At 41.0% G+C, this 27,088-nt stretch overlaps 1 protein-coding gene across 1 annotated transcript in view; it reads right to left on the bottom strand.

Moving 5' to 3' along the window:
- LOC145390695 (snRNA-activating protein complex subunit 3-like) overlaps window positions 1-27,088 on the bottom strand; it is a 111,112-nt gene that overhangs the window by 60,240 nt on the left and 23,784 nt on the right. Inside the window, exons 3-7 of the mRNA XM_080265486.1 lie at window positions 25,001-25,095; window positions 23,224-23,375; window positions 22,188-22,324; window positions 18,881-19,037; window positions 18,181-18,301 (exon numbers count right to left, since the gene is read on the bottom strand). Coding sequence (XP_080121612.1) covers window positions 18,181-18,301; window positions 18,881-19,037; window positions 22,188-22,324; window positions 23,224-23,375; window positions 25,001-25,095 — 662 coding nt within the window. The remainder of the gene's footprint in view (window positions 1-18,180; window positions 18,302-18,880; window positions 19,038-22,187; window positions 22,325-23,223; window positions 23,376-25,000; window positions 25,096-27,088) is intronic.

The following is a 27,088-nucleotide window of genomic DNA, read 5'->3' as shown; positions in this document are numbered from 1 at the left end:
CTTTGTCAATTTTATCTACTCCCACCATGGTCCTGTCTCCTTTCCTCTAACGAAGGCAAATCCAGTTTTTCCAGCCTCTCTCTGTATGACAGGTCCGTCAGACTGGGGACCATCTTGGTTGCTGTTCTTTGTATTCTCTCAATCTTGTTTATATCTTTCTTTTTGTGTGGGGACCACACTACCGCTGCATATTCTAACCTGGGGCGGATCATGGCCATTATCAATTTTTTCATCATTTCCTCATCCATATAATGAAATGCTACTCTTATGTTAGTCAAGAGCTTATAAGTCTCTCCAACTATCTTGTTAATGTGCTTTTCTGGTGACAAACTATCTTGGACCAGCACTCCCAAATCTTTCTCTTCTCTCCTTTTTGTGATTAATTCATTACCCAAAAAATAATTCAGTGATGGTCTCCTGGTACTTTTACCCATTTCCAATATTTTACATTTCTTTACATTAAATTTCATTTCCCATGTCCGACTCCAATTGTGTATCCTGTCCAAATCCTCCTGCAGTATTTTACAATCCTCCTCAGCCTCGATCTTCCTCAAGATCTTTACATCATCAGCAAACAGACTTGCATAACTGTTCACTCCATCTACCATATCATTTACGTAAATCAGGAACATTACTGGCGCCAACACTGAGCCTTGAGGGACTCCACTTGTTACTTCCCTCCATCCAGACATCTTTTCCTTTATTACTGTCCTCATTTGTCTGTCTCTCAAAAAGTCTCTCATCCATTCCAGAAGTTTCCCCTTTAGTCCTGCAATATATTCTAGTTTCCACATTAGTCTCTTATGAGGTACCTTGTCAAAGGCCTTCTCTAAGTCTAAGTACACACAATCCACCCAACCATCTCTCTCCTGTACCACATCAATCGCTCTTGAGTAAAAGCTCAACAAGTTTGAAACACATGACCTTCCACTTCTGAATCCAAACTGACATTCAGCCAAAATATTCATCTCTTCCAGATATCTTATCCATCTGTCTTTCAGGATTCTCTCACACAATTTTGCGACCATGCTGGTTAGAGACACTGGTCTATAATTCAGGGGCTCTTCCCTGTTTCCTCCCTTGTAAATTGGTACCACATTTGCCCTCTTCCATTCTTTTGGCACTTTCCCCTCTTCCAGTGAGCATACAATTAAGCTGTGAATTTTATCTGCCAGTTGTTCTCTGCATTCCTTCAGTACCCAATTAGAATTTCCATCAGGTCCTGGGGCTTTCCTTACATCTTGAGTTTCCAGTAATTTATACACTTCCTGTACCTCCACTTTTATATCTTTCATCACCGGAACATTTCTAATCACTCCCTCCCCTTCCACAAGCTCCTTTTCTTTAGTGAAAACTGACTGGAAACGTTTGTTCATTATTTCTGCTTGCATTGCCACATCCTTAAAGACCTCTCCTTCTACTTTCAGCTTGGTGATTCCTTCCTTTTGTTTCAGTTTGGCATTAACAAATCTATAAAACAGTTTGGGTTCATCCTTGCATTTGTCAATTATACCTTTTTCAAAGTTCCTTTCTTCTTCTCTACGTATTCTTGTGTATTCATTTCTTGTTCTTTTATATTCTTCCTTTGTTCTGTCGTTACCTCTCTTTCTCCAATTGTTCCACGCCTTATCTCTCTCTTTTTTTGCTATCATACACCTTCTATTAAACCACTCCTTTTTCCTGTTTTCTTTCCCTCTTACTCTTGGTACAAATTTATCCACTCCCAAATTATAGAGGTCTAGAAAGATATCCCACTTCCTCTGTATCTCTCTTGTTTCTCTGAATTTTCTCCAATCTGCCTTTTCAAAAAAGTTTCTCAATCCTGTAAAATTTGCTTTGCCAAAGTTGTATCTTCCCTGTCTATGAAGCTCGTCTCTTGGCTCGACGTTTCCTATTAACATCTGGAACTCAATGACCACGTGATCACTTTTTCCCAAAGGACAGAGATATTCTAATGATTCTATTACATCGGGTTCTTTGGTGAACAGTAAATCCAACCTTGCTGGTGTGTCCTCACCTCGAAACCGTGTCTCTTCTTTGACCCATTGCGTCATCACATTATTCATTATTATATTTAATAACATAGTGCCCCACGAATCCTCGCCGCCTCCCGAGTACCATTCCTCCCAGTTCACCTCTTTACAATTAAAGTCACCCACCAAAATTATATTATTGCTTTTCTCAATTATTTTTTGCAAGTAGCTAGCCATATCTGACAACATCTCATGGTATTCATCATCCTTCCATGCTCTCGTCTTTGGGGGAACATACACTACCGCCATATCTCTCTTAACATTCTCTCCAGTTTCTAATTTCATATATATCACTTCAGCCCTGCCTTCTCCCATTTCCACAGTATCTACATTTATGTTGTTCTTCACTGCTATCATCACTCCTCCTCCCTTTTTTTCTTTTCTGTCTTTTCTCCATAGTTTGTATTTACCATCTCCCAAATGAACATCAATATCTTCTCTTAATTTGGTCTCTACAAAGCACATGACATCAGGTTCATGTTCTCTCAAGAAATCATTAATTTCGATCCTTGTCGATATGAAACCATCAACATTAGTATACATCGCCTTCAAATTATTTTTGACGTTTTTAATACCCTCTTCTCTCCTACTCTCTGTCCGTACCACTTCCTCAACTTCTGATCTTTCACAACCATCCCCCGTAGTTTCCTTCACTTCTATTTCCTTAAATACCATTTCCTTACTTTCATATCCAATACTCTCCAAAAAAAAGTATTGCGCTCTTCCTCTGTCCTCTTATCATTTTTTTCCTTTACTTCTTCCTTTAATGATTTTAAAACTTCTCTTTCTTCTTCATTCAGATCTTTTCTTATTATACTATTTTCCATCCCCGCCTCTTTGCTTAATTTCCAGGTCACTTTAAGTATCTCATTTATTACACTTTCTGACGTAAACTTGACTCTCATTGGTCTTGTTTCCCCTTTCTTATAAGGCCCTATCCTCCTTACTTCCTCAATTTCTTTTACCCACTTGTCTCCTTCGGGGTCAATATTGCCTAATATTCCTCTCACCATGTTCGTGTCTCTCTCGAGTCTTACGAACCTAACCTTTTCTTCCTCTTCCCTGTTTCCAAATACTACCACACATCTGTTCCTTTCTACAGTTTCTCTCACTATTTTCTCTTTTTTCTTCAGTATTTTCACTACATTTTCTTCCATTTCTTTCTTCCTGGATGTGTGTGTGTGTGTGTGTGTGTGTGTGTGTGTGTGTGTGTGTGTGTGTGTGTGTGTGTGTGTGTGTGTGTGTGTGTGTGCGCAACTCACAAGGTAAGGTCCATATTTCAGTTCTAGATATAAAATAAATAAATAAGTAAATAAAAAATATAAAAAATGGGGACAAAAGAGACCTTGTTGAAGAAGCCCCTAGATTTTTTGGATGCCAAGTATGTTTCTGACTACATAACTGACACCCCTGGGAATTAATACAGTGCAAGACTGAATTGTAGCTGCTGGCTTGCACACAACCAGCATGGGTAGGCAGCTTAACCACTTCAACGTAACAATGCTCTTTCCAATTTAATCAACACTTAGTGACAGGCCAAATGAATTTACTATGCTGGGAGGTAACCATATAACCAGATTATGGCACCTGGTTGTTTAGAGGGCAATTAAGGCACTCCAATTAGATTGATGCAATGAAGGTTTATATCCAAGGAATGGTTGGGGTTTACTGCTCATGTAATGCCACTCAGGGATGAGTGAGGCTGGTCACTCTCATCTTAAATGTCAGGACCAACTTGCCTAATCCTGGTCTCCTATGCTCCTCATGAAGCAACACTGAGATTAGGTGATGAATGAATGATGAACTTACAACCAAGCCCAAATGTGGGCGATTTTGTGTGTGTGTATGCGCCAACGCAAGATCATGCTAGAAGAGTGAGAGAAGAGTTCTGGACAAATGTAGAAGTGTGCACAGAAAAGTTTGGAAGGAATGAGAGTGTTTTTGATCGGTGATATGAATGGTGAAGTTGGGAATGTGAAGGTGGATGGAATAGTTGGTGAGTAGTGTGTGCCTGCTGAGATAGATGAGAATGGGAGTGCGTTAGTGGACATTTGTGCTGGGAGGGGGTTGGTGATAGCCAATACCCTCTTCAGGCATAAAATGATCCACAGGTATACATGACAAGTGATGAGAAGGGTAGGTGGTGAACTGAATGAGAGGAAGGCAATGATTGATTATGTGTGTGTGGATGAAAGGATGCGAAGATGTGTAATGGATGCAAGAACGTATAGAGGTTGGGGGAGTGGACTTTCTGACCACTACTTGGTGATGGCCAGAATTAAAATTCAAGTAAGATGGAGGAATAAAAGAAGGGAAAGACGAGAGGAAGGAGTAGTTGCAAGGAGAGTGGAAAGGTTACAAGAGGATGAGAAAAAGGCAGAGTATAAGAGAGAAGTGGAGGAACGATTGGGCAAATATGAATTGGAGCAGATGGGAGACGTGGAAGGTGTGTGTAAGATATTTACAGAAGAAATATGTGCAGCATGTGATGTCGTGTGTGAAAGGAAGAGAAGACGGAGGTGGGTGCAAGGAACAGCGTGGTGGACTGAAGAGGTGAGACAGGCTGTGGCACAAAAGAAGAAAGCATACAATGAATGGATGAGAAATAGGGGCGTGGAAGAAGTTGAGAGGCGGAAGAGAGAGTTATATGTAGAAAGAAAGAGAGAGGTGAAAAGATTAGTAAGAGAGAGAGTAAGAAGAGAGTGGATGAGGAATTTGGAAGAAATTTGAGTGTAAAGTGGAGGGACTGTAAGAAAATGTTCTGGAAAGAGGTGAAAAGAGTAAGACAGGGTGGAAGTGAAGTTAGCAGGGGAGTAAAAGATAAAAATGGTAGATTACTAGTGGAGAAGGGAGAAAAAGTGAGCAGATGGAGAGAACACTTTAAGGAATTGTTGAACATAGAGGATGGAATAATGCGAGTATAAGTGGCTGGGGAATGGCTGGGAGAAGGAGGGAGGTGAGAAGACAGGAAGAATTCAGTAGGATAGAAGTTGTGGAAGCAATGAAGAAAGTTAAATCGGGGAAAGCCCTAGGAATTGATGGAGTGTGTGGTGAAATGCTGAAGCATAGGGGAGAGATAGTAGTAGAATGGATGTGGAAGATGTGCAGATTGGTCTGGGAGGAAGGTAGAGTCCCGGAGGATTGGAAGTCAGGTATAAATATTCCCTTGTACAAAGGAAAAGGGGAAAAAGAAGTGTGTGGTAATCATAGGGGCATTTGTCTTCTTAGTATAATAGGAAAAGTGTATGGTAGGATACTTATTGACAGAGTTAGAGAAAGAACAGAGAAATTAGTTGGAGAAGAACAGGGAGGCTTTAGGAAGGGAAGAGGTTGTGTAAATCAGATTTTCATTCTTAGATCTTTAGTGGAAAAGTTTCTAGAGAAGGGAAAGAAGGTGTATGCGGCTTTCATGGATTTGGAGAAAGCATATGACAGGGTGGATAGACAAGGATTGTGGAAAGTGTTAAGAATATATGGAGTAGATGGGAAGTTGTTGAATGCTGTGAAGAGTATGTACGATGGTGCTAAGGCTGCGGTGCGTGTGGATGGTGAACTAAGTGAATTTTTCTCTTTGAAAGTTGGGTTGAAACAGGGATGTGTCATGTCTCCATGGTTGTTCAATCTGTACATGGATGGGGTAATAAAAGAGGTACAAGGTAGGGTAGTGGATGTTGGAGTGGCCCTGGTGAGAGAGGATAGTGTTTGGAAACTCCCTGTACTGTTGTTTTTAGATGATACTGTGTTGTTGGGTGAAGACGAAGGGAAGCTGCAAGGCTTGGTGGATGAGTTTGGGAGAGTGTGTAAGAAATGGAATCTAAAGGTGAATGTAGAGAAGAGTAAAGTGATGGTCTTTGAGAGAAGTGAAGTCAGTGAATGTACAGCGAGGTTGGATGGTGAGGAATTGGAAAATGTGAGTACGTTTAAGTACTTGGGTAGTGTGATGAGTAAGGATGGAGGTTTGGAGGGTGAAGTGCTTGAATGGGTACAGCAGGGAAGAAAGGATGCTGGTTCTTTGAATGCAGTGATAAGAAACAGGGAAGTGAGCATGGAAGTGAAAAAGTTACTACATGACAATATTATGATACCAACTCTAACGTATGGAAGTGAAGCTTGGACGTTGTTGGAAGGACACAAGAGTGTGAGCAGTGGAAATGAGTTATTTTAGAGGAGCCTGTGGAGTCACATGGAGAGACAGGCTGACGAATGAGGATATAAAGGAGCGTTGTGGTGTGGATGTGGATGTGATAGGAAGCGTTATGAGGAACACACTGAGGTGGTTTGGCCATGTGGAGAGGATGGAGGGTGAAAGACTGACGAAGAGAGTGTACGTGAGTGAGGCGGAGGGGGGAAGAGGGAAGGGGAGGCCGAGGATGAGATGGAGGGATGGGGTGGAGAGGTATATGAGAGATGGGGGTGTGGGTTGGGAGCAGGGCAGTGAAATGGCGGGGGACAGGGCGACTTGGAGGCGTTTTGTTTGTGGCCACCCCAAACGGGATTGAGGCGTCTGGCAATATATAGATAGATAGACTCTGTTCAAATTTTATGCTGTAGTAGAGATTTATTAACCTAATAACTGCAATGTAAAGTCACAGCCTTTCCAAGATGCACTACAATGTACAGCTCCAGCATCGGCTTGAAAATGTAATTTTCTGCATCTGGAGTCTTTTCAGTCACTCACAGCCTACCCCCATGTGTGCCTCATCAGTCAATGTTTAGTATGATGGAAGGTCAAGGTCCAGTCCACCAAATTTTAAAAATTCAACATGACTATAGGAAGGTAGATACTGGGCTGATTTTGTGCTGCATAATATTTTTGCATGTATTCATTCTTGTGGTACTAAAAAAATTTATTTATGGTTAATATTCCTGGTATCTGCATTTTTGACTGAGTCCCACCCTTAAAACTGATACAATATCAAAGCTTTTTACATCCAAACTACTGTTAAATATTGACCTAAATATTCACATTCCCAAAATGATGATTGCTCTCTGCAGTATTATACCCAGAACAATGGTCTCTGGGAATAATAATATCTATGCACATTTATTTTCGTGGTCCAAAATTACCAAACTTCAAAACACTGTAGCAGCTAAACTACGGCACATATTGGCCAGGACATTGGTAGACAGTATCTGTACTTATATAGTACAGGCATACCCCGGTTTAACGATGCAAATGGCTATGTAAAAACCGATTGCTAGGTGAAGTATCATATCTCAAGGTAGGTTTAACATGTAAAGTACAGGGATGCATTTTTGAGCCTTGGGTTTCCCCCCCAACCAAGTCCTAAAACCACCCAAATGAGTCCAAAAACAAGCTTCAAGCTAACCTAAACCCCCCAGTTGCTTTAAAACAAGCTAAACTATGCTTAAATGCAATTAATAACTCACCTAAAACCAAAAATAAAATCTGAAAATCATCATAAATAGGTTTGGAAAAAATTAAACTTAGTAAACTGCATCCCAAAATGACAATGTTCACCCCACCTATGACTAAAACACATAAATCTAACACAGTATATAACTCAACCTAAACACAAAATTTAAGTCTAAAACATCATCAAAATCGGTAAAAAAAAAAAAAAAAAAAAAAAAAAAAAAAAATCCTTATACTGGGGTTTGGCCATCGTTCGGCAGGGGCTTCACATCTAGGGGTATTGTATCTCGGGGTCTGCCTGTACTTTGCCGCATCCTCTGTCAATCAGAATGACAAGAAAACAAATATGATGAACTTTTTTTTTTTTTTCACATGGTAAGGCAGATGGATATGGTGGTGTAGGTGTGTTGGTTAAGGAGAAATGGGTGTAATATGTCTATCTATCTATCTATTCCCAGACCCCTTAATCCCATACGGGGTGGCCACAAACAAATCGCCTCCACGTCACCCTGTCCCCCGCCATTTCACTGCCCTGCTTCCAACTCACACTCCACTCTCTCATATACCTCTCCATTCCATCCCTCCATCTACATATGTCTGGAATATAATAAGAGTAAGTGAATGGATAATTGCAGTGAAAATTTTGTTTGGTGGGATAATGTTTTAATTTATATCAGCATATACTCCAAAGGCAGGCTTGGATGAGGTAGAGAGGGACAGATTCTGGTTTGACTTAATACATGTAATAAGTGGTGTGGGGGATGATGAGATTGTAGTTTTGGGAGGATACTTGAATGGTCATTAAGTGAAGCAGATTAGGGATATGAAGGAGTACATGGGGGATGTCCATATGATACAAGAAATGAGGAAGGGGAAAGGATACTTGAGTCTGGGGAGGCAATAAGCATGACCATGTGCAACACACATTTTAGGAAAAGAGAGAGTAGGTTGATTACATACGAGTCTGGAGGAAATAGCGGCCAGATAGACTATTTCCTGGCCAGGAGGGCTGATAGGACATTAATGAGGGATGTTAAAGTTATAGGGAGCGAGGAGTGTGTGCAACAACACAAATTATTGATATGTGACATGGTGCTTAAGGAGTGGGTGATAAAAAGAGGATCCATGCACCTAGGGGGAAAGAGTGGAAGTTGAAGAAGTAACCAGTGTGGGATGCCTGCTATAGCGACATGAGTAGAATGGTGGATGAACAGGGAGCTGATGACAGAAGTGCAAATGAACAGTACACAACTCTCAAGAACAATCTCCTGAGAGTTACTTAATCAGCGTGTGGATGGACAAGGCCCCCCCCTCAAGACATAAAGTAACTTGGTGGTGGCATGAGGGTGTAGAAGCTGCAGTTAAGGAGAAGAGAAGTCTTTTCTGGGAATGTAAAAGAGGTGATAACAAAGAGGATTACTTGGCTGCCAAGTGCTAGGTAGAAAAGACGTTTACAGGGCAAAGTCTGAGTCGCAGTGATTTTTACTTCTATCTATCTATCTATTGCCAGACGCCTTAATCCCATGAGGGGAAGCCACAAACAAACTGCCTCCATGTTGCTCTGTCCCCTGCCATTTCACTGCCATGCTCCCAGCTCACCCCCCCCCCTCTCATGTACCTCTTCACTCCAACCCTCTATCTCATCCTTGGCCTCTCCCTCCCTCTCCCCCCCTCCACCTCACTCACATACACTCTCCTCGGCAGTCTCTCACTCTCCATCCTCTCCACATGGCCAAACCACCTCAATGTATTTCTCCTAATGCTTCCTATCACATCCACACCCACACCACAGTGCTCCTTCACTTCCTCATTTGTTAGTCTGTCTCTCCATGTGACTCCACATGCCCTAATGAGAGAGGGCAGTGTGTGGAAACTCCCTGTACTGTACTGTTGTTTGCAGATGATACTGTGTTGTTAAGTGAAGACAAAGGGGAGTTGCAAGGCTTGGTGGATGAGTTTGGGAAAGTGTGTAAGAAACAGAATCAAAAGGTGAACACAGGGAAGAGTAAAGTTATGGTCTTCGAGAGTAATGGAGTCAGTGAACGTACAGTGAGTTGGATGAGGAGGAAATGGAAAATGTGAGTGCATTTAAGTACTTGGGTAATGTGATGAGTAAGGATGGAAGTTTGGAGGGTGAAGTGCTTGAAAGGGTCCAACATGGTAGGTTGCTGGTTCTTTGAAAGCAGTGATAAGAAACTGGGAAGTGAGCATAGAAGTGAAAAAGTTACTGCATGACATTATTGTGATACCAACTCTAACGTATGGAAGTGAAACTTGGACCTTGTTGGAGGGACACACGTCAAGAGTGACGGCAGTGGAAATGAGTTACTTGAGAACTTTTACTTGATAACCTACATAGTGTGGCAAGGAAGAATATCATATTTATGGTGGCAAATCAGATGAAGAGGGAAAACAGGGATATCATAGGTGAGCAGTGTGTGAAGAATGATGAAAGAAATGTAGTGGTGAACAGTGGGAATGTTAAAGATGCCTAGGAAAAGCATTATACCTGGTTGTTGAATGAGGAGTTTGACTGGGATGGGGAAGGCTTGGAGCCAGCATCTCCAGTGTTTGGCCCTTGGCCTTTGATTGACACTGCTACTGTGAGCAGGGCAATAGGCAGGATGCAGGTGGGAAAGGCAGCAGGTGTGTCTAGGTTGAATGCTGAAATGTTGAAAGCCACAAGAGATATAGGAGTAGGGTTAGTCACTGACTTGATAAATATGATTAATGATGAGCACGTTGTCCCAGATGATTGGCTGAGGAGTGTAACTGTAAATGTGTACAAAAGGAAGGGCGATGTCCTGAGGAAATTATAGAGGCATAAAGCTTTTGGACCAGATAATGAAGGTAATACAGAGAGTTCTAGAAGGTATGATTTGAGGAAATGTGAATATTGATGAGATGGAGTTTGGGTTTATACCAGGCAAAGGGACCACTGATGCCATATTCATTGTTTAACAGCTTCAGGAAAAATATATATGAAAGAAAAGATATCTGAACTTTGTTTTTATTGATCTGGAGAAGGCCTTTGACTGAGTCCCCTGAGAGGTGGTGAAGTGGGCAATGAGAAAGCTTGGGATTCTCAACATTCACACCTATTATTCTCTGCAAACAAGTGTCTTCCTCCATCCTTTCCACATGCCTAAACCATCTTAATCTACCCTTCTCATCGTAACATGAATACACGCAAGTCCCATCCTTTCTCTCACATCATCATTCGTAATTCATACCCTCCAGGTCTGTCATTCAAGGATGCACTACATAACCATCTAATCATTATTATCTCTGTACATTTAAGCTTACAAATATCCTCTTCCTTTACTGATTAGGTACCTACCATACAACATTACACTCCAAACAAATGCTGCATACAATGACCCCATAGCACAGAGGGAGAGCTCTCAGGAAAGGCAGCAGCTCCTTGAACTTCTTCCAACCATTGCTTACCCTTGCCACATTCCAGTCTCATCTCCAGCACAAATCATGTCCCTTAAATACCAAAACTCCTTCACACACTCAAGAGACTCTATAACAAGAACAATCCTTTTGCTCTGTTCTGTCTCTGTATGCTCTCCTCTAACAATGTACATAAGCAAACAGCATTATCTCACAGCCTACCTCTAATACCACTGCATCTCTTATGCACCCACTTATCACAAACACTGCACAACATGGAGTTACTTCCCACACCCTTCATCTAACTGTACATGGCCACACTCCATTTGCTTTGACAGTATCACCACTAGCCCTAGACACAATCACTTTTGTTTATGTTTGTTTTATCTGGGAGAAGTAAAAACAAGAGGAATGGAGAGGGGGATGGCATTGGTAATGAATGGTGATAGATGGTATATCTAAAATTTGTTGTATGCTGATGATGCAGTACTACAGTATTTGCAAATACCAGACAAGAACTTGGTAGGATAGTGCAGAGTTTTGCTGATGTCTGTGGGCGTCGTGCCTTGACAGTAAATGTCGAAAAGAGTAAAGTGATGGTTATTGAGAGAGAAGGTGACTCCCAGTGCGATGTTACAGTGAATGGAGAGAGATTAAAATTGGTGAAAGAGTTAAATACCTGGGTACAGTGATAGAAAAGAGAGGAAATTGTGCAAAAGAAGTGAAAAGTAGAGTGAAACAAGGAGGAAAAGTAACTGGTGCAATGAAGGACTTGATAAGAAACAGAGGCTTGAGTGTTGCAGCTGCACGAGGCTTACATGAAGGAGTGTTAGTGCCAACTTTAACATATGGATGTGAGACTATGGTGTGGCATGAAAATGAAAAGTCAAGAGTAAGAACAGTGGAGATGGGACTACTGAGGAATGTATGTGGAGTATAGATGGTGGATAGGATACGAAATATTGTGATTTGTGAAAGGTATGGAGTGAGGAAGTTGGCAGACACCAGAATCGAAGAAAGTGTACTGAGATGGTATGGTCATGTGGAGAGATTGGATAACAATAGAGTGGTCTATCTATCTATCTATCTATATACCTAGGCTGCTTCCCCCAAGGAAAGGGAGGTAGCCGAGACAGGACGACTCACTCTCCATTTACTCATCCATTCAAACACATTTATTCGCATCTTAGCCCCAAAGGGGAGAACGGACAGATCCTCACTGCATCACAACGCACAAGGGTCAACTGCGCAATGCAATCAGTGACATCCACAGCAGGGCCCGACAGCAGAACTGGTTTACCCCTGCCACATCATAACAGACCCATCCCCTTACCCGCACCTGACCTGACTAGCTGATCAGACCAAAAGCGGGAGAATATCCCCTCAGGGCTGCGTCATCACTTATTCATTCACAATTTCTCTCCATTTATTTCTGTCACGCACAGCCACTCTTCCTTGCTCAACAGACATCCCTCTCGCATCCAGCGCTCTCTTCACACTGTCCATCCATCCTATTCGTGGTCTTCCTCTCAGTCTTACACCTCTCACATCAGATCTAGTTATCTTTTTCACCAATCGCTCATTATCCATTCTCTCCATATGCCCAAACCATTGCAACACCCTCTGCTCAACTCTACCAGCCATCTCCCGAACAACTCCAGTTCTCCTTCGCACTTCATCATTTCGCACTCGATCCATACGCGTCACTCCACACATACTCCTCAGACATCTCATCTCCATTACATTCAAACTTTTCCTCTCTGCTACACCCATATTCCATGTTTCAGCCCCATATAATGCAGTCGGTACCACAACACCCTCATACAGCCTTCTCTTTACATCCATTCTAAGCGAACGACATTTAAACACTTTTTCATTCCTCCCAGCACCTTTCCTACTTCATTTATTCTAAACTTCACTTCTGCATCTATTCTTCCATCCACAGCAACATGTGACCCTAGATATTTAAAACAATCTACCTCCTCAAGCAACTCACCATTCAAAACTATATTCATCCCCCTACCATCTATCAACCTCGTACACTTCATCACTTTACTCTTATTCTCATTTACTTTCAATTTCCTCCTTTCACACACCCTTCCAAACTCCTCTACCAACTGTCTCAATCTCTCCTCTGAATCAGTCACCAGTGCAGTATCATCTGCAAACAGCAGCTGCTTCAGATTCCACTCTCCTCCATCAACATTTACCAGACTCAGACCACCTAAAACTCTTGCATTCACCTCCCTTACAACACCATCCATGTAAATATTAAACAACCAAGGCGACATCACACATCCCTGTCGCAGCCCCACTCTCACGGGAAACCAATCACTCACAGCATTTCCCACTCTTACACACGCTCTACTATTTACATAAAAACTTTTCACCCCTTTTAGTAACCTACCATCAAGTCCATACAATCTTAAACAGTCCACAAAGCCTCCCTATCAATTCTATCATACGCTTTCTCTAAATCCATAAATGCCCAAAACACATCCTTGCCTTTCGCTAAATACTTTTCACACACTTGTCTCACAGCAAACACCTGATCAACGCATCCCCTCCCTCTCCTAAAGCCACACTGCTCATCACTAATCACTCCCTCTGTACCCTCTCTAACTCTCATAATTAACACTCTACCATACACTTTACCTACAACACTCAACAGACTTATACCCCTAAAGCTAGTACATTCATACTTATCACCCTTGCCTTTATACAACGGGACCACACAAGCACTTGCCCAGTCAACTGGCACCATACCTTTCTCAAAGCACACATTCAATAATCTTACTAACCAGTCAACAATATTCACTCCACCACCCTTCAGGCATTCCACAGCACACCCATCCATACCTGCAGCTTTCCCTGTTTTCATCTCCCTTTACTGCCTTCTCCACTTCCTCCTTCGTGATCAAAGAATCATTCAACTCTCCCAACACATTTATTCCTTGCACCCTTCTATCTGCCACAATCTCAGCCACCCTTTCCTCCTCTACATTTAACAATCTTTCAAAATACTCTGCCCATCTCTTCCTTACTGCATCCATCTCAATTAACATCCTTCCATCCTCTGCTTTTACTCGTTCTTCCTTCCCAGACTCTCCCTTTCGCACCCTTTTCACCTCCTTCCAAAACATTTTCTTATTCTGTTGAAAATTCTCTGTCAGCCGCCTACCCCACCTCTCATCTGCTGCCACTTTAGCATCACGCACAGCCCTTCTCGCTCTATTCCTCTTTTCCTTATACCTTTCATATGACATCTCATCCTTCCTCTGCAGCCACACTTCATATGCACGTCTCTTCTCAGCCACAGCCATACTTACTTCCTCGCACCACCATTCACTTCCTTTTCTTACACCACCACCCACTGAGTGGTGAAAAAAGTATATCTGAGCAAATTTGAAGGAGGGAGGAGGCAAGGTAGGCCAAGAAGAAGGTGGAGGGATATGGTAGTTAAGCGTGTGAGGAAGAGGTATGGAAGCTGGTGAGGCTAAGGGACTGACAAGAGACCAAGCTAGCTGGATGAATTTTGTGCGGAGAAATGGAAAACCAGGGATTTGGCACCCGTTTTTAACATGACAGCATTTAGACTGACTCTATCAGATAGGCATATGTGACGCTACAAAACGTGGTGAAATTGTTTTGGCCTATCTGATGAAGCCAGGATTCCATGGGCTTGAATGATGAGTGAATGGAAACGTGGCCCACTGAACTGGTCAAACTTAGGGTCTGGACACTGCTACTCCTCACCCTGCCCTGGGATGGGAAAGGAGGTCCAGATGATGATGATGATGCTCAGAATATAATAATATTCATTCATTCATTCATCATCTAATCCAATGTTGCCCTATGAGGAGCATAGGAGCCCGGGGCTAGGCAAGCTGGTCCAAATAAGATGAGAGTGACCAGCCTCACTCATCCCTGAGTGGCATTATGTGAGCAATAAACCCCAACCACCCCTTGCATATAAACCTGCACAGGCTCAATCTGACTGAAGCAACTTAACTGCCCACTAAATCATCATAATTTGGTTATATGGCTACCACTCAGCATAGTAAATGGCTTCCTTTTGTACAGGAAACCATTTGGCTTGTAATCAGTGTATAGTCACCTGCAGACGGAAGGAGAAGGAAAGAATGAAGGAAAGAAAGACAGAAGAGGACAGATGGAAAGAAGGAAGAAAGGAAAGGGCAGGCACCTGAGAGCAGCACTACATCAAGTAAGTGGATGGTGAGTGCCCCCACCACCCACTAAAATAATAATAATATATAAATAAAAAGGATACTTGAAATAAGAGATATATACCCAGTATACTGTATGACACTTCACTAATTCCAGCTAGCAGGTATTTTTGCAGAATTCAAGACTAAGGGTTGCCCATAAACTTCATATTATATATATTTAAAATAATAGTCAAAACATGTTAACAAAAGAAATTGGCACAGGCAATTCTCAATATAAATCTGGGATGTGTCCAAAATATCAAAGCTTTTTCCACAGAACTGGGATTATGAATTGTGGGAGTAGGTAAATCAGCGTTACAAGTAGCAATGTAACTTTATCCCCTTCAGTATCATAATCTATCTATCTATCTATTGCCAGATGCCTCAATCCCGTTTGGGGTGGCCACAAACAAATCGCCTCCAAGTCGCCCTGTCCCCCACCATTTCACTGCCCTCCTCCCAACTCACACCCCCCTCTCTTATATACCTCTCCACCCCATCCCTCCATCTCATCCTCGGCCTCCCCCTCCCTCTTCTCCCCTCCACCTCACTCACATATATTCTCTTCGTCAGTCTTTCACCCTCATCCTCTCCACATGGCCAAACCACCTCAGTGTGTTCCTCATAACGCTTCCTATCACATCCACATCCACACCACAACGCTCCTTTATATCCTCATTTGTCTGCCTGTCTCTCCATGTGACTCCACAGGCTCCTCTTAAATAACTCATTTCCACTGCTCTCACTCTTGACTTGTGTCCTTCCAACAACGTCCAAGCTTCACTTCCATACGTTAGAGTTGGTATCACGATACTGTCATGTAGTAACTTTTTCACTTACATGCTCACTTCCCTTTTTCTTATCACTGCTTTCAAAGCAGTACCATAAAGTCTTTTGTATTTTACTTTTGCTACTGTCAGAGGTAACACCATTATAACTAAGTGGCTCAACTGCCTGGGTATACAAATGTCTCTCAACAACTTCCCTGTCTCCCCAAAAGGTGGATGGTACAATGCAGGAGGAGGGCAGCTTCTGCAGTCCACTGGGATCACATTTCAGATGAACCTGGGGCTACAACTACTACTATAATGCTACCATTAGATGATTTTAGGCAACTTAGGAAAGGTCTCTTGTACTGAGAGGGTTAAAAGGAAGCTGATTCTGACTCACTACAAGTTGTCTTCCTTATGATGAACATAATTGTCTTTTTTTTTTTGAGTGTGTGTGTGTGTCTGACTCTGGGCATGGACTTCACAGCCTGCTCCCAAGGCCCAGTAGTCCTCCTACATACCATACACCTCTCTACATGTCACCACCTCAGCGCTAACACCCAACGTCTATATTGAATACACACTAGGGTTGTCTTATACAGGACTTGTGTATTGGTATTAGTGGGGGTATTTTTATGACATTCCAGCAGGTCTTCTGGTAGATCAGTAAAGTCTGATTTTATGCAATCCAAATCCTTAAACTGTTCCCTCCCCCAGCGGGGATTTGAACGTGGGTCCAGTAGGACTGCAGGCCACCTCTCTACCGACTGAGCCACCACCTCCCCCATAGGGGGGAGGTACAAATGACACCATCATACAGATAGAGATAATTAAATCACATGAAAAAATGCTCATCATCATCATCTAATCCTGTGTTGCCCCATAAGGAGCATAGGTGCCTGAGGCTAGGCAACTTGGTCCTGATATTTAAGATGAGAGTGACCAGTCTCACTCATCCCTGAGCACTGCGTGAGCAATAAATCCCAATTACCCCTTGGCTATAAACCTGCAGAGGCTCAATCTGACTGGAGTGCCTTAATTACCCACTAAACCTCCAAGTGCCATGATTTGGTTATATGGTTACCACCCAGCATAGTAAATGGTTTCCTGATGTACAGGAAACCACTTGGCTTGTCACTCAGTGTAGAGTCACCTGTAGGCATAAGGAAGAGGAAAGAATGAAGGAAAAAAAAACAGAAGAGGACGGATGGAAAGATGGAAGGAAAAGAGCAAAGGGCAGTCACCCGAGAGCTGCACTATATCGAGTGAGTGGATGGTGAGCGCCACCACCTACCACTGAAAAAATGCTACATTTCATTAATGGCATCTCAAGTTAATTTTTTTTAGCTTCAGGATAAACTGTTTCAAGCTGGTGAGGTTAAAGACAGCCTTCATTAACCCCTTCAATATGAGAAGCCTTTCCTACAATGAATAAAATAATTTGAAGACAACAGGAAAAAATGATAAAAAGAAATACATCAGTGTGCTGAAGGGGTTGTCAATTGGTGAAAACACAAGGTCTAAAAATGCCATTTGTAAATGTGACTTAATGTACTGCAGGTGATCCTCGTTATATGTCATGGATGGCTTACAAAATATTACTACATTTTCCATACATTTAATATTTCATGCGTGTCATCACTTATTTAGTTTTGATGTTACTTGATGATTTTATTCACCTTAGGAAAAGACTGTTGTATTGGAGGGGTTTATTTAATAAAGACAGTGTTTGAGAGTGATGCCTTTACGTGGTGACACCAATACACATGGCCAGCTTCAATGGCCAATGATACAAATGCCCCTCAACTCCCCCCTCCCTATCTCTCCAAAAGGATGATGGTGGATTGCAGGGGAGGAGTATCTTCAGCCTGCAGTCCACTGTGTTCACACTCAGATGAAAATGGGGCTACAACAACTACTACAGTATTAAGGCTTTATCTAAATGTTCTGGTTATAAAAGGGGAAAAAAAAATGTCTTATGCTGCATAAAAAAGGATAAAAATACATCCCTGGGCTCTACAGGTTCAACTAGGTGAAACTGCAGGTAACAATGAAACTTTAATCCTCTGAATCTGTGATATATTTTCAAATTTATTCAGGCTACATATCCTGACAGTAAAATTCAGCTTCAGAAGAAGACTTTGATCTGGAGGGGTCAGGTATAGCCTTCAATAATTCCTTCACAATCTGATTTCTCTCCCTAAACAGAAAAAAAAATCATCTGATGGTTAAAAAAAAATAAATAAATAAAGTCACCCATCTGTACAGACTGACAGGAAATATATCTGTAACTTCATGAGAAATTAACAGTAAAATGAGAACATTAAAAGGGCCACATATCATGAGCAATAGTTGAACTCAAATATCCTCACCTATTTCTCCATTCTTTTCGGCCCACTTGATGATAACCTCACTGTATTTCTTATGCTCAGGATGCCTTGTGTCATCGTAGATCACTCCATTGATATACATGATGCCAGATGGGAATTCTTTCTGGAAAGTTATAATATGTGTTACAGATATTCAGAAGAAGAATTACTGATATGGGTACTGACAGCAGTATACAAAAGCAGTAAGTACATTACCGTACTAAAAACAAAAGCTAAACACAGTAAGGTAGCATGGAACTGAACTTACACTAATGGAATAATACAGGGGGCAAACAAAGTAAAATTTAACTGATTAACTACACTGTCATGCAAGGGTATCACTGAATAAGGATACTGGAAAAACCATGAGAAAAGAATGAATACCTGTATATCAGTAATGACAAAAACAAAGTAAAATTTAACTGATTAATTACACTGCCATGCAAGGGTATCACTGAAAAAGGATACTGGAAAAACCATGAGAAAAGAATGAATACCTGTATCATATCAGTAATGACAACATTATATTGAAAGCTGATGACCTGAATAAAAAAATAAAAAAAATGTAAGAGCACTAAACTTATGGCTATAGAGATCCTGTGCTGAGCAGGTAAGAGCAGAATATAACACAAATACAGTACAGTATACCAGAATCAAAAACAATTTTTTTTAAAGGTATAAGCTCATTACTGGGCATACTGACAGCATTATTCCGCAGGTAAGCAAGCTGGCTTAACTCAGGGTCATCTGTGAGGTCCTGATTCACTGCTAGATCATTGATACAGACGATGGCGTCACGCAGCTTGGTTAGTTTCTGTGAGCCTAGTACTAACATCTCCTGGCTATGAGTAGGGAATCGGCTAAGGAAGAAAAAGTAAGAATAAATTTAAAACTAAAAGTCTAAACTTTACCTGAAAAATAACATATAACATAAGTTGTAATTTCAAACTTTGGTGCAAAGATCAAAAGTGTTGAAATTAATATAGAACATGAGAAAGATTCTAATGTCTGTAAGTCTGGAATCCAATTTAAAAAATTTTCCCTTTACTCAGCTACAGTGTATGAAGGGACGATCTTGAATAGAAAGAAAACTACTGGGGCCGGATGCACTAACGCAGATGCGGTCCTGTAACTTGCTACGGGTGGGGAAAAAGGAAGCGGTGTCAGATGCTGGTATGTACTTAATACTTTCGGGGACATCATGGGAGCCGGAGTTACAATCGTATTTACGGGAGGGCCCGACCACCCTTATGTCTCCTGTATCTTTCAGCCACCCAGAAATAAACTGAATAAAGCGTTCTTTCTTATGTAAACAAATTATTTCACTATAGTGGGTCATTAATAGAGGTGTTATACAACAATATATGGTGCGGTGCATTGTACAATAGTGTAAATTAGTGGTTTCGTTATTAGTGTACATTAGTCTTCTACTGTATCATGTATACATTAGTGTTGGACAGTATTTTAGTGTACATTAGTGTTGTGTCGTATTATAGTGTACATTAGTGTTTTAAAGTATTAAAGTACAAGTATGCTTTAGTGTTGTACAAAATTATAGTGTGCTTTAATGTTGTAGCCTACAGTAGTATAATGTTAGTGTGTAATACTGTAAGGTGTAATGATGTACAGAAGTATAATGTGTCATGCTGTACAGTAGTGTACATTGTCAGGACGAAATCCCCTGGGAGAATAGCCTTATAGGTCAAGCCCTTAGAATATAAGTCCCTTCAGAAGGTACTGTTTCAAGATAGGTTAATTTAAGATCAAGGTTAGGTTAGGTGAGTTTCAGTTTAGGTTAGATTAGGTAAATTTTTGTTAGGATAGAGTTTAACTTTTTAGGCCAATTTAAGGTTCGGTTAGTGTTGGGTTAGATTTTACCACTATTAGTTTAAGAGTTAGGTTTGGTTAGGTTAGTTTAAGTTTAGGTTAGATTAGGTAAATTTTTGTTAGGTAAGGTTTGTTTAGTTTTGGACTGGGTTACTGCGAGGTTAGATTTGTGAAACTCTGGTTCGGCTAATCTAGGCTAGGTTAGTGGTGGGTGAGATTAAAGAATTAGACTAGGTTAGGTTAAGCTTTGGTGACTCTTAGCTTAGATTAGATTATTTTAAATGGGTAATTTAGATTATGTTAGTTTATTTTGGGGATGGGGTAGGTTAAAGTTAGTATAATTTGTTAGGTTTGACTAACTTTAGTTTAGGGTAATGTTGAGTCAGTTTAAGTTAGGGGAAGGGGGCAGGGGGAATGTGGACATTCCAAGGTAGGAATAAGTAGAGAAAGCCAAAACAGTCATAAAAGCCTTTTATGTGTTGGTTTAGAATTGATGGTTTTTGCCTTCTACTTTGTGCTTTTTAAGAGTGATGACAAAATTTGGGTCCTCAAATAATTGGCATGTCACATATAAGTACAAAATCTTAATACACCCAGGACATACCAAAAATTTCCACAAGACCACAACATTCCAAGGCAATAAATTTCAAAATTAACTCAAGTATTTATTTATTTAAAATAACTCCCTAGGGGGTATTCCATCCCCCCTAGGGAGTTAGAGAGAAATCATCCAGAGTCTTCTGGTAAAAGTAGAGAATGACCAAGAAAGTATGTTGAGTCTTTGGCCAAGGTTAAGGTTTGATAAGATAAATTTATTTTTTCTATTTTTTTTTTTTTTTTTTTTTGTGTGTCCGACTCTGGGCAAAGGCTTCAGGGCCTATATCTTGGGGGCAGTAGCCTATCCCAAGGCCCAGTAGTCCTCCTCCACCTCCACATGTCACCACTACGGCGCTAACACCCACCGTCCATATTGAATACATGCTAGGGCTGTCTCATATAGGACTGGTGTATTGGTATTAGCGGGGGTATTTTTGCGACATGTCGGCGGGTCATTTGGTAGATCAGGACACTCTGCTTTATGAAATTCAAATCCTTAAACTGTTCCCTGCCCCAGCCGGGATTCGAACCTGGGTCCATCAGGACTGCAGGCTGCCTCTCTACCGATTCAGGTTAAGATTAGCTTGTTCTAGTAGCTTAGGTTGGCTTGCTCAGTTTGGTTGCTATGTTTGTTGAGCTACGTTTATGTTAGGTCAGATAATCTAGTTAGGTAAGGTTAGATTGTTCGATAAAGGTTAGGTTCAATTAGGGTTAGGTTAGGTTAGCTTAGCCTAGGTTGTTCAGTTGCCTTAGGCTAGGTTATTTTAGGTTGTTAGGTCAGGACAGGTTACCGTTAAACAAATAAGGGAAAAATACACAAATTTATTTTCCTTGCTGGAGCTTTTATTCCAGGTGCTCGTGTACTAGGGGCCTTTTTTCTAGATACAGCATAATGTCATGTACAGTAGTGTACAGTGTAGTGTTAGTTTAGTTATGTACAACAGACATTAACATTGTAGTAGTGTTGTATAGCTGTAATGTTACATATAAAAGAAATTCAGTCTCTACAGTATACTGAAAGTAATGTACAATGTTGTATAATTGTACAGTAATGCAGTAGTAATGTACAGTGCTGCTGCACAACATGCAGCAGTAGTTGTGCAGTAATGCTTTCTGCTCACTCAGCACTTCCTAAACTGATAAACATTTGACATATTTCATTCAAATGTGAGAGGGCCTGTCCTCTGTTTTGTTTTTTATTTCTCGTGACCTGAGAGAGGAAGTCTCCAAACATGATGACCTGAAGCTTCTAGACAGAGAAGTATTCTGCACTGTGATTGGCCAAAGAGAGCTGGGCGGGAAAAAATTCCACCATACACAGCGAGGTCTTCCCTGCTATTAGCCTTCCGGTCACTATATGATGGTGGGAGAAATGTTGGTGCATGGCAAAACACCGACCATAATATGGGGACTGAGCGGCGGTGGCCTTAGGGTAACCTCACAGGGACACGTTAGTGCATCCACCACTTGAAGGTCTACTGATGTTCAGCTTAACTGTATAACACTACTGTAGAGTACCTGCCATAATGGTTACATATTATTTAGGTATTATTCTTCATATACAAAGAGAACCTCTGTGTACATACTTGCAAGCCTTCTTCAGGTGTGTTTTCTTGTGATAAGGTCTCTGTATTCGTACGTTTAGAACAATGTCCCTCTGGCACTCACATGCCATGGGTTGATCACAAGAGATATGCTCTGGGCTGTTGTCTTTGTCAGTCACCTGGACAAAAATTATAATGGAAGTCAGTACAACACATATGTGTGCAAATTTTCAATCATGAACCAAATACAGGTTGTAAATCATCACCATCATCATGTTACAGTATTCTCTAAAATCCCACAACAACTGGGAAGGGACAAATGCAAAAACAAACACATTCATTACTGGTATCCTGTCAGTCTATATGGAGCACCAGAATATATTATTATTCTTAAAAAAAAAAAAAAAAAAAAAAAAAAAAAAAAAATGCTTAACCCTATCACTGCAATGACACTTATTTTACTTTATTCCTGCTACTTCCTGATAACTAAATTCAGCTTAAAAAAGACAGACCTCTTATAATGCAGCCATTAATTAGGGCTATATCAACTTCTGCAGCTTGAAACATCTCGCTTAGCTAAATAAAGTCATATGGTGGAAGCAAAAGTTGAGCACAAAGAATGAAATTGGACAGAGGGGGTTAAAGAACCAGATGTTTATGATTCAAAGAAGATTCAGACACACTCTCTGTAATAAACAACTCATTATAGCTCCCAGAGCTAATTTCAAGTTAGGCTAAGTAAGAATCGGCATAAACCTAAACTTGCCCTCTAATGTCATCTGGGGAGGAAGGAAGAGAGATTATGGGATATTTATAAAAAGCTCTTGATTCCCTTTCATAACATTAACTAAAGAAGAATGTCTCAGTGCAATTACTCTCCCTCCAAAGTCATTGGAATTATAAGAATGATGGCATCACAAGTGGTGGGCCTATCACCAACACTACACAAAGGAATTTCCAGTCCCTTGTTTTCTCCTCTTCCAGTCAGTATCCTACATCATCATCATCTATGGACAGCTAGATTAAAGTGAAAGCTACATCCTGTGACTGATGGGATTAATTCACATCACACACTTACCACACGAATCGTTGAGAAGTACTTGAGCTGGCGGTTGCGAAGCTTGCCATAGTCTTGCACGATTTGCCTCAACTCCAGCTCCTTTGCCTGGGCCTTAAGGGTGCTCAAGATTTCATCTCCTCCTGGTGGGATCACTCCATCCTGAAATGAGCCTGTACAAAAATGAGCCAGGCAGAGATCATGAGAAAAATTAACTTTGGGGGATTAGAACTATTTTCCTAATCCTAATCAGTACCTTAGCATGATTTATTCTACATCTTATTTCTGAAACTTCCAAACTATCTTATTTTCCTAGAGAGAGATCTTGGGTACTAAATGAGATAATCACCAGCACCAAGACTAAGCAATTTAAGATGATATACCGTAAGTTATGTACTGTATTTTTTTTTTAATGACTACAGGTTAATGGTCAGAATTCTCTCAAAAACTAAAAAGGCTTGAAGCTGCTCCCCACAATCAACATCATATGATTCTCGCTGAACGCTCATCCATTTTAATATGCAAGAATAGGTGCGTATATTAGGATGCACACTGGGAAAAGCAATCTTTTCCCCTTAACTGCGGCTTCTACCCTCTCATCCCACCACCATGTGATCTTATGTCTTGATTAGGCCCCTTGTCTCTCCACATGCTGAATCTGTATCTTTCAAGTGACTGTTCTTGAGAGCTCATAAACACTTTTGTCTACAGCTCCCTGTTTGGCCACCACTCTTTTCATCTCATTACAGATGGCATCCCTAATTGCTTGGGTGAACATCTGTATTTTCCTGCTGAGTGCATAAGTCCTTTTCTTCACTACCAGCTCCATTAGTGCCACGTTACATTTCAGTAAACTGTGCTGCTCCACACACTCTTCACTCCCTATAGCTTCAATATCCTTCTCTACCCTCATATCAGCCCTCCTGACCAGGAAATAGTCAATCTGGCTACTATAGATATATTGTGGCAAACAAAGCGAATTTAAATAACATAAACCCTTCAAACACATTTTCAGTTATCTACCTCAAGCCACAACTAAAAACACTGTAAGCAGGCCTACCCTATTTACAGCATTGTATGGCACCTATCCATTCTCACATCTAAAACTATATACAGTAAAGTATTCTAGATCTATTATTACTTGAACATTATTCATACAATAACAAATGAAGGTCTGATTTTCCTCTTACCAGTTCTTATTAAAACAAATTCAGTTACACAGATATCTGACTGTAAAAGTCTGATCATCAAGGTTACTAATCAGGCATCATTTTCAAGTATTTTTAAATGGATATTCAAATTTTGCTACACTGTACTTGTACCTGTACCATTACTTCATCCCATGCACCTGTGCTTACATTGTAATGCTTGTTGATCCACTCATCCATCACCCAATCCTTTACTGTCCCATCAGGAGCACTAGGGCATGGGACTACTGTAGGCTATTCAGTCCATACATTTTATTCAAAAATGATCAGGTGATTCCATGAAGGCCTAACCAACCCTTGGACTCAGATTCATAAGGAATACATCCTTAACCCTCCAAACCACTAGGCATTCATGAATGTTTTCAGTAATTCCTTTTGTTGCAATTTCATATGAAGGGATATATCATTACAGGTCTAAAATGAAATGTCAGCAATTGATCAGACATGAACAGTTGTGTCAGATTATCCACAAAAAGCTTGCATAATTCTATGTGGGTAATCAAAAGCTCCACAGTACGAACATCTTTTTCATCATGTTGCTATAAAATTTTGGGCACAAACAATAACAATAACAAACAAACAACACTCACCTGCATACCAATTGGTGAGACGGCCTAAGTGTTTGGTAGGTTCTTCTGCAATATCATGGGGTGCCAGTTCATCATTAACTGTAAGCAGCTCAACACTGCCAACATAAGAGGAAGGAAAGTGTGGTTGTGACGACTTGGTACAATATGAATGGAGATGACAACTTACAGTACTTGTATACAAGTAGTCATATGTACAACAAAATCTCCATGGAACAAGATACTCGTACAGTACATACTGTACAGTATGACCTCCTTAAGTTGGACTACCTGGGGCTTAAGCCTGTCTAACACACCTGCAAATCTGACTTAACTGTCACCACCCCATCCTTAGGGGGAATTAAAACCATTTTGCTATTAAAAAAAAAAAAAAAAAAAAAAAAAATTGCAAAAAGCTCTGAAGCCCCTCCTTGGTAGCTTTTTGATGAAGATTTGTAATTCTCCTTATAGAATGGGCCTATACTATGCAAACAACAAAAAATTACAAGAAATACAGTACATGCAAGCCAAAATTGCACCTGAGTTTAGGTAGTTTCTGACTTATAGAAGTCCAACTTAAGGTCTTACTGTACTGTAATTCATAACAGTGAAATAGTGTGGTGATAGCCAGAAAACAAACTTAAGATATTTCAGCCAATGTTGAGGTGCTAAATGCAACAAGATTTTAATTCTTTATTGAAGAATCCATCACGCAGTACTCAGTACAAAATCCTAATCTCTAATTGGATCTTTGGGGTTAACAGAAAAAATGAACCAATACTCAATTGGTTACAAATTACATGAAAGATATTAAATAACAGTACTGTAAGTACAGAAAATGGCACAAACATCAATGCAATATAGGAAACTGTGCAATATTGACCTGGAGTGATGGTGTCTTCATCATGGGTCCACCCCCCAGAGACTGTCGAAGTGGAGGAGGACAGCACGGGGAACAAACCACCGCAAATCCCCCCCAGCCCCTCACGGGGACTGAGAACCTGGGAGTGGCTTCGGTCATCTGCGTAAGTACAGTACCACATCTCCCAACACAACACACACAACATTGTTTTTTCGACACCAAGAAATGACTCTCCAGCAGTCATATCTAGAAGGCCTTCTAGCTAGTAACACCGAGAGCAATCTAGGAACCATCGACAAATACATTTCTAGAAGACCTTTTAGCAAGTGACACTGAGAGCAATCCAGGAACCATCGACAAATACGTCCAACATGCTCAAAACCCATCACTTTGAGTAGACAGACAAAGGGTTCAGTTCAGTGCAATTCTTGCAAGAACTGGATTCATTTCACCTGCACAACACTTGCACCCAGAGAACATTACACCAACACATGAATTTGCTCCTTATGCTCCTTCCTCCCCACCCTCTAACCCCCCACCAGCCCCTCTCTTACTTCCTCCACACCTCCTCAGCCTAACCAACCGATCCTTCACACACCATCCACTCCCCCAACCCCTCCTGTTCCACCCCAATCTAATCCACCCAACCCTTATCTCTATCACAACCTTTTCCTACCCTTTCCCCTCCACTCACACCCTCACCTCCCCCCCCCTGTGCTGTGGCATCCAACACACATCATGCACACAAAATTAATATAAACACAGATGACACAAAAAAAAATAAATAAAACATGATTCATCAAACAACAAAACATACACATTGCCATCTTACAAGAAATAAAACTATACAGAACACAAACAAACACCTACATTTCATAATTTCACCAACATTAGACAGGCCGGGTCGATGGCGGTGACGGTGGACTCATCACCCTGGTACACCAATCCATCAACTTTTCAGATACCAGTGCACACACAAAATTACTTCTCCCTCCACATGACACCACAACAGAAATACAATCAGTTATAATATGAACTTGCAACAAATCACACATAACAATCGCCAATACATATATTCCCCCCTAATCGTCCCCCACAATTATTCTCCTCAAATACACTGCATCACCAACATACCCAACATCATCCTGGGTGGTAAATTCAATGTCAAAGCATCGACCTGGCATGTAAACAACCCTCTGACACAAACAGAGGGCTGGTACTACAATCCCAAACAGTTAATCTTTTCATCC

Source organism: Coenobita brevimanus, chromosome 15 (genome assembly GCF_032717465.1).
Source record: "Coenobita brevimanus isolate Jiangsu-jjx chromosome 15, ASM3271746v2, whole genome shotgun sequence".
NCBI lineage: Eukaryota > Metazoa > Arthropoda > Malacostraca > Decapoda > Coenobitidae > Coenobita > Coenobita brevimanus.
Note: the sequence above shows the minus strand (reverse complement) of the source record. Positions and strands in the feature narration are given on the sequence as shown.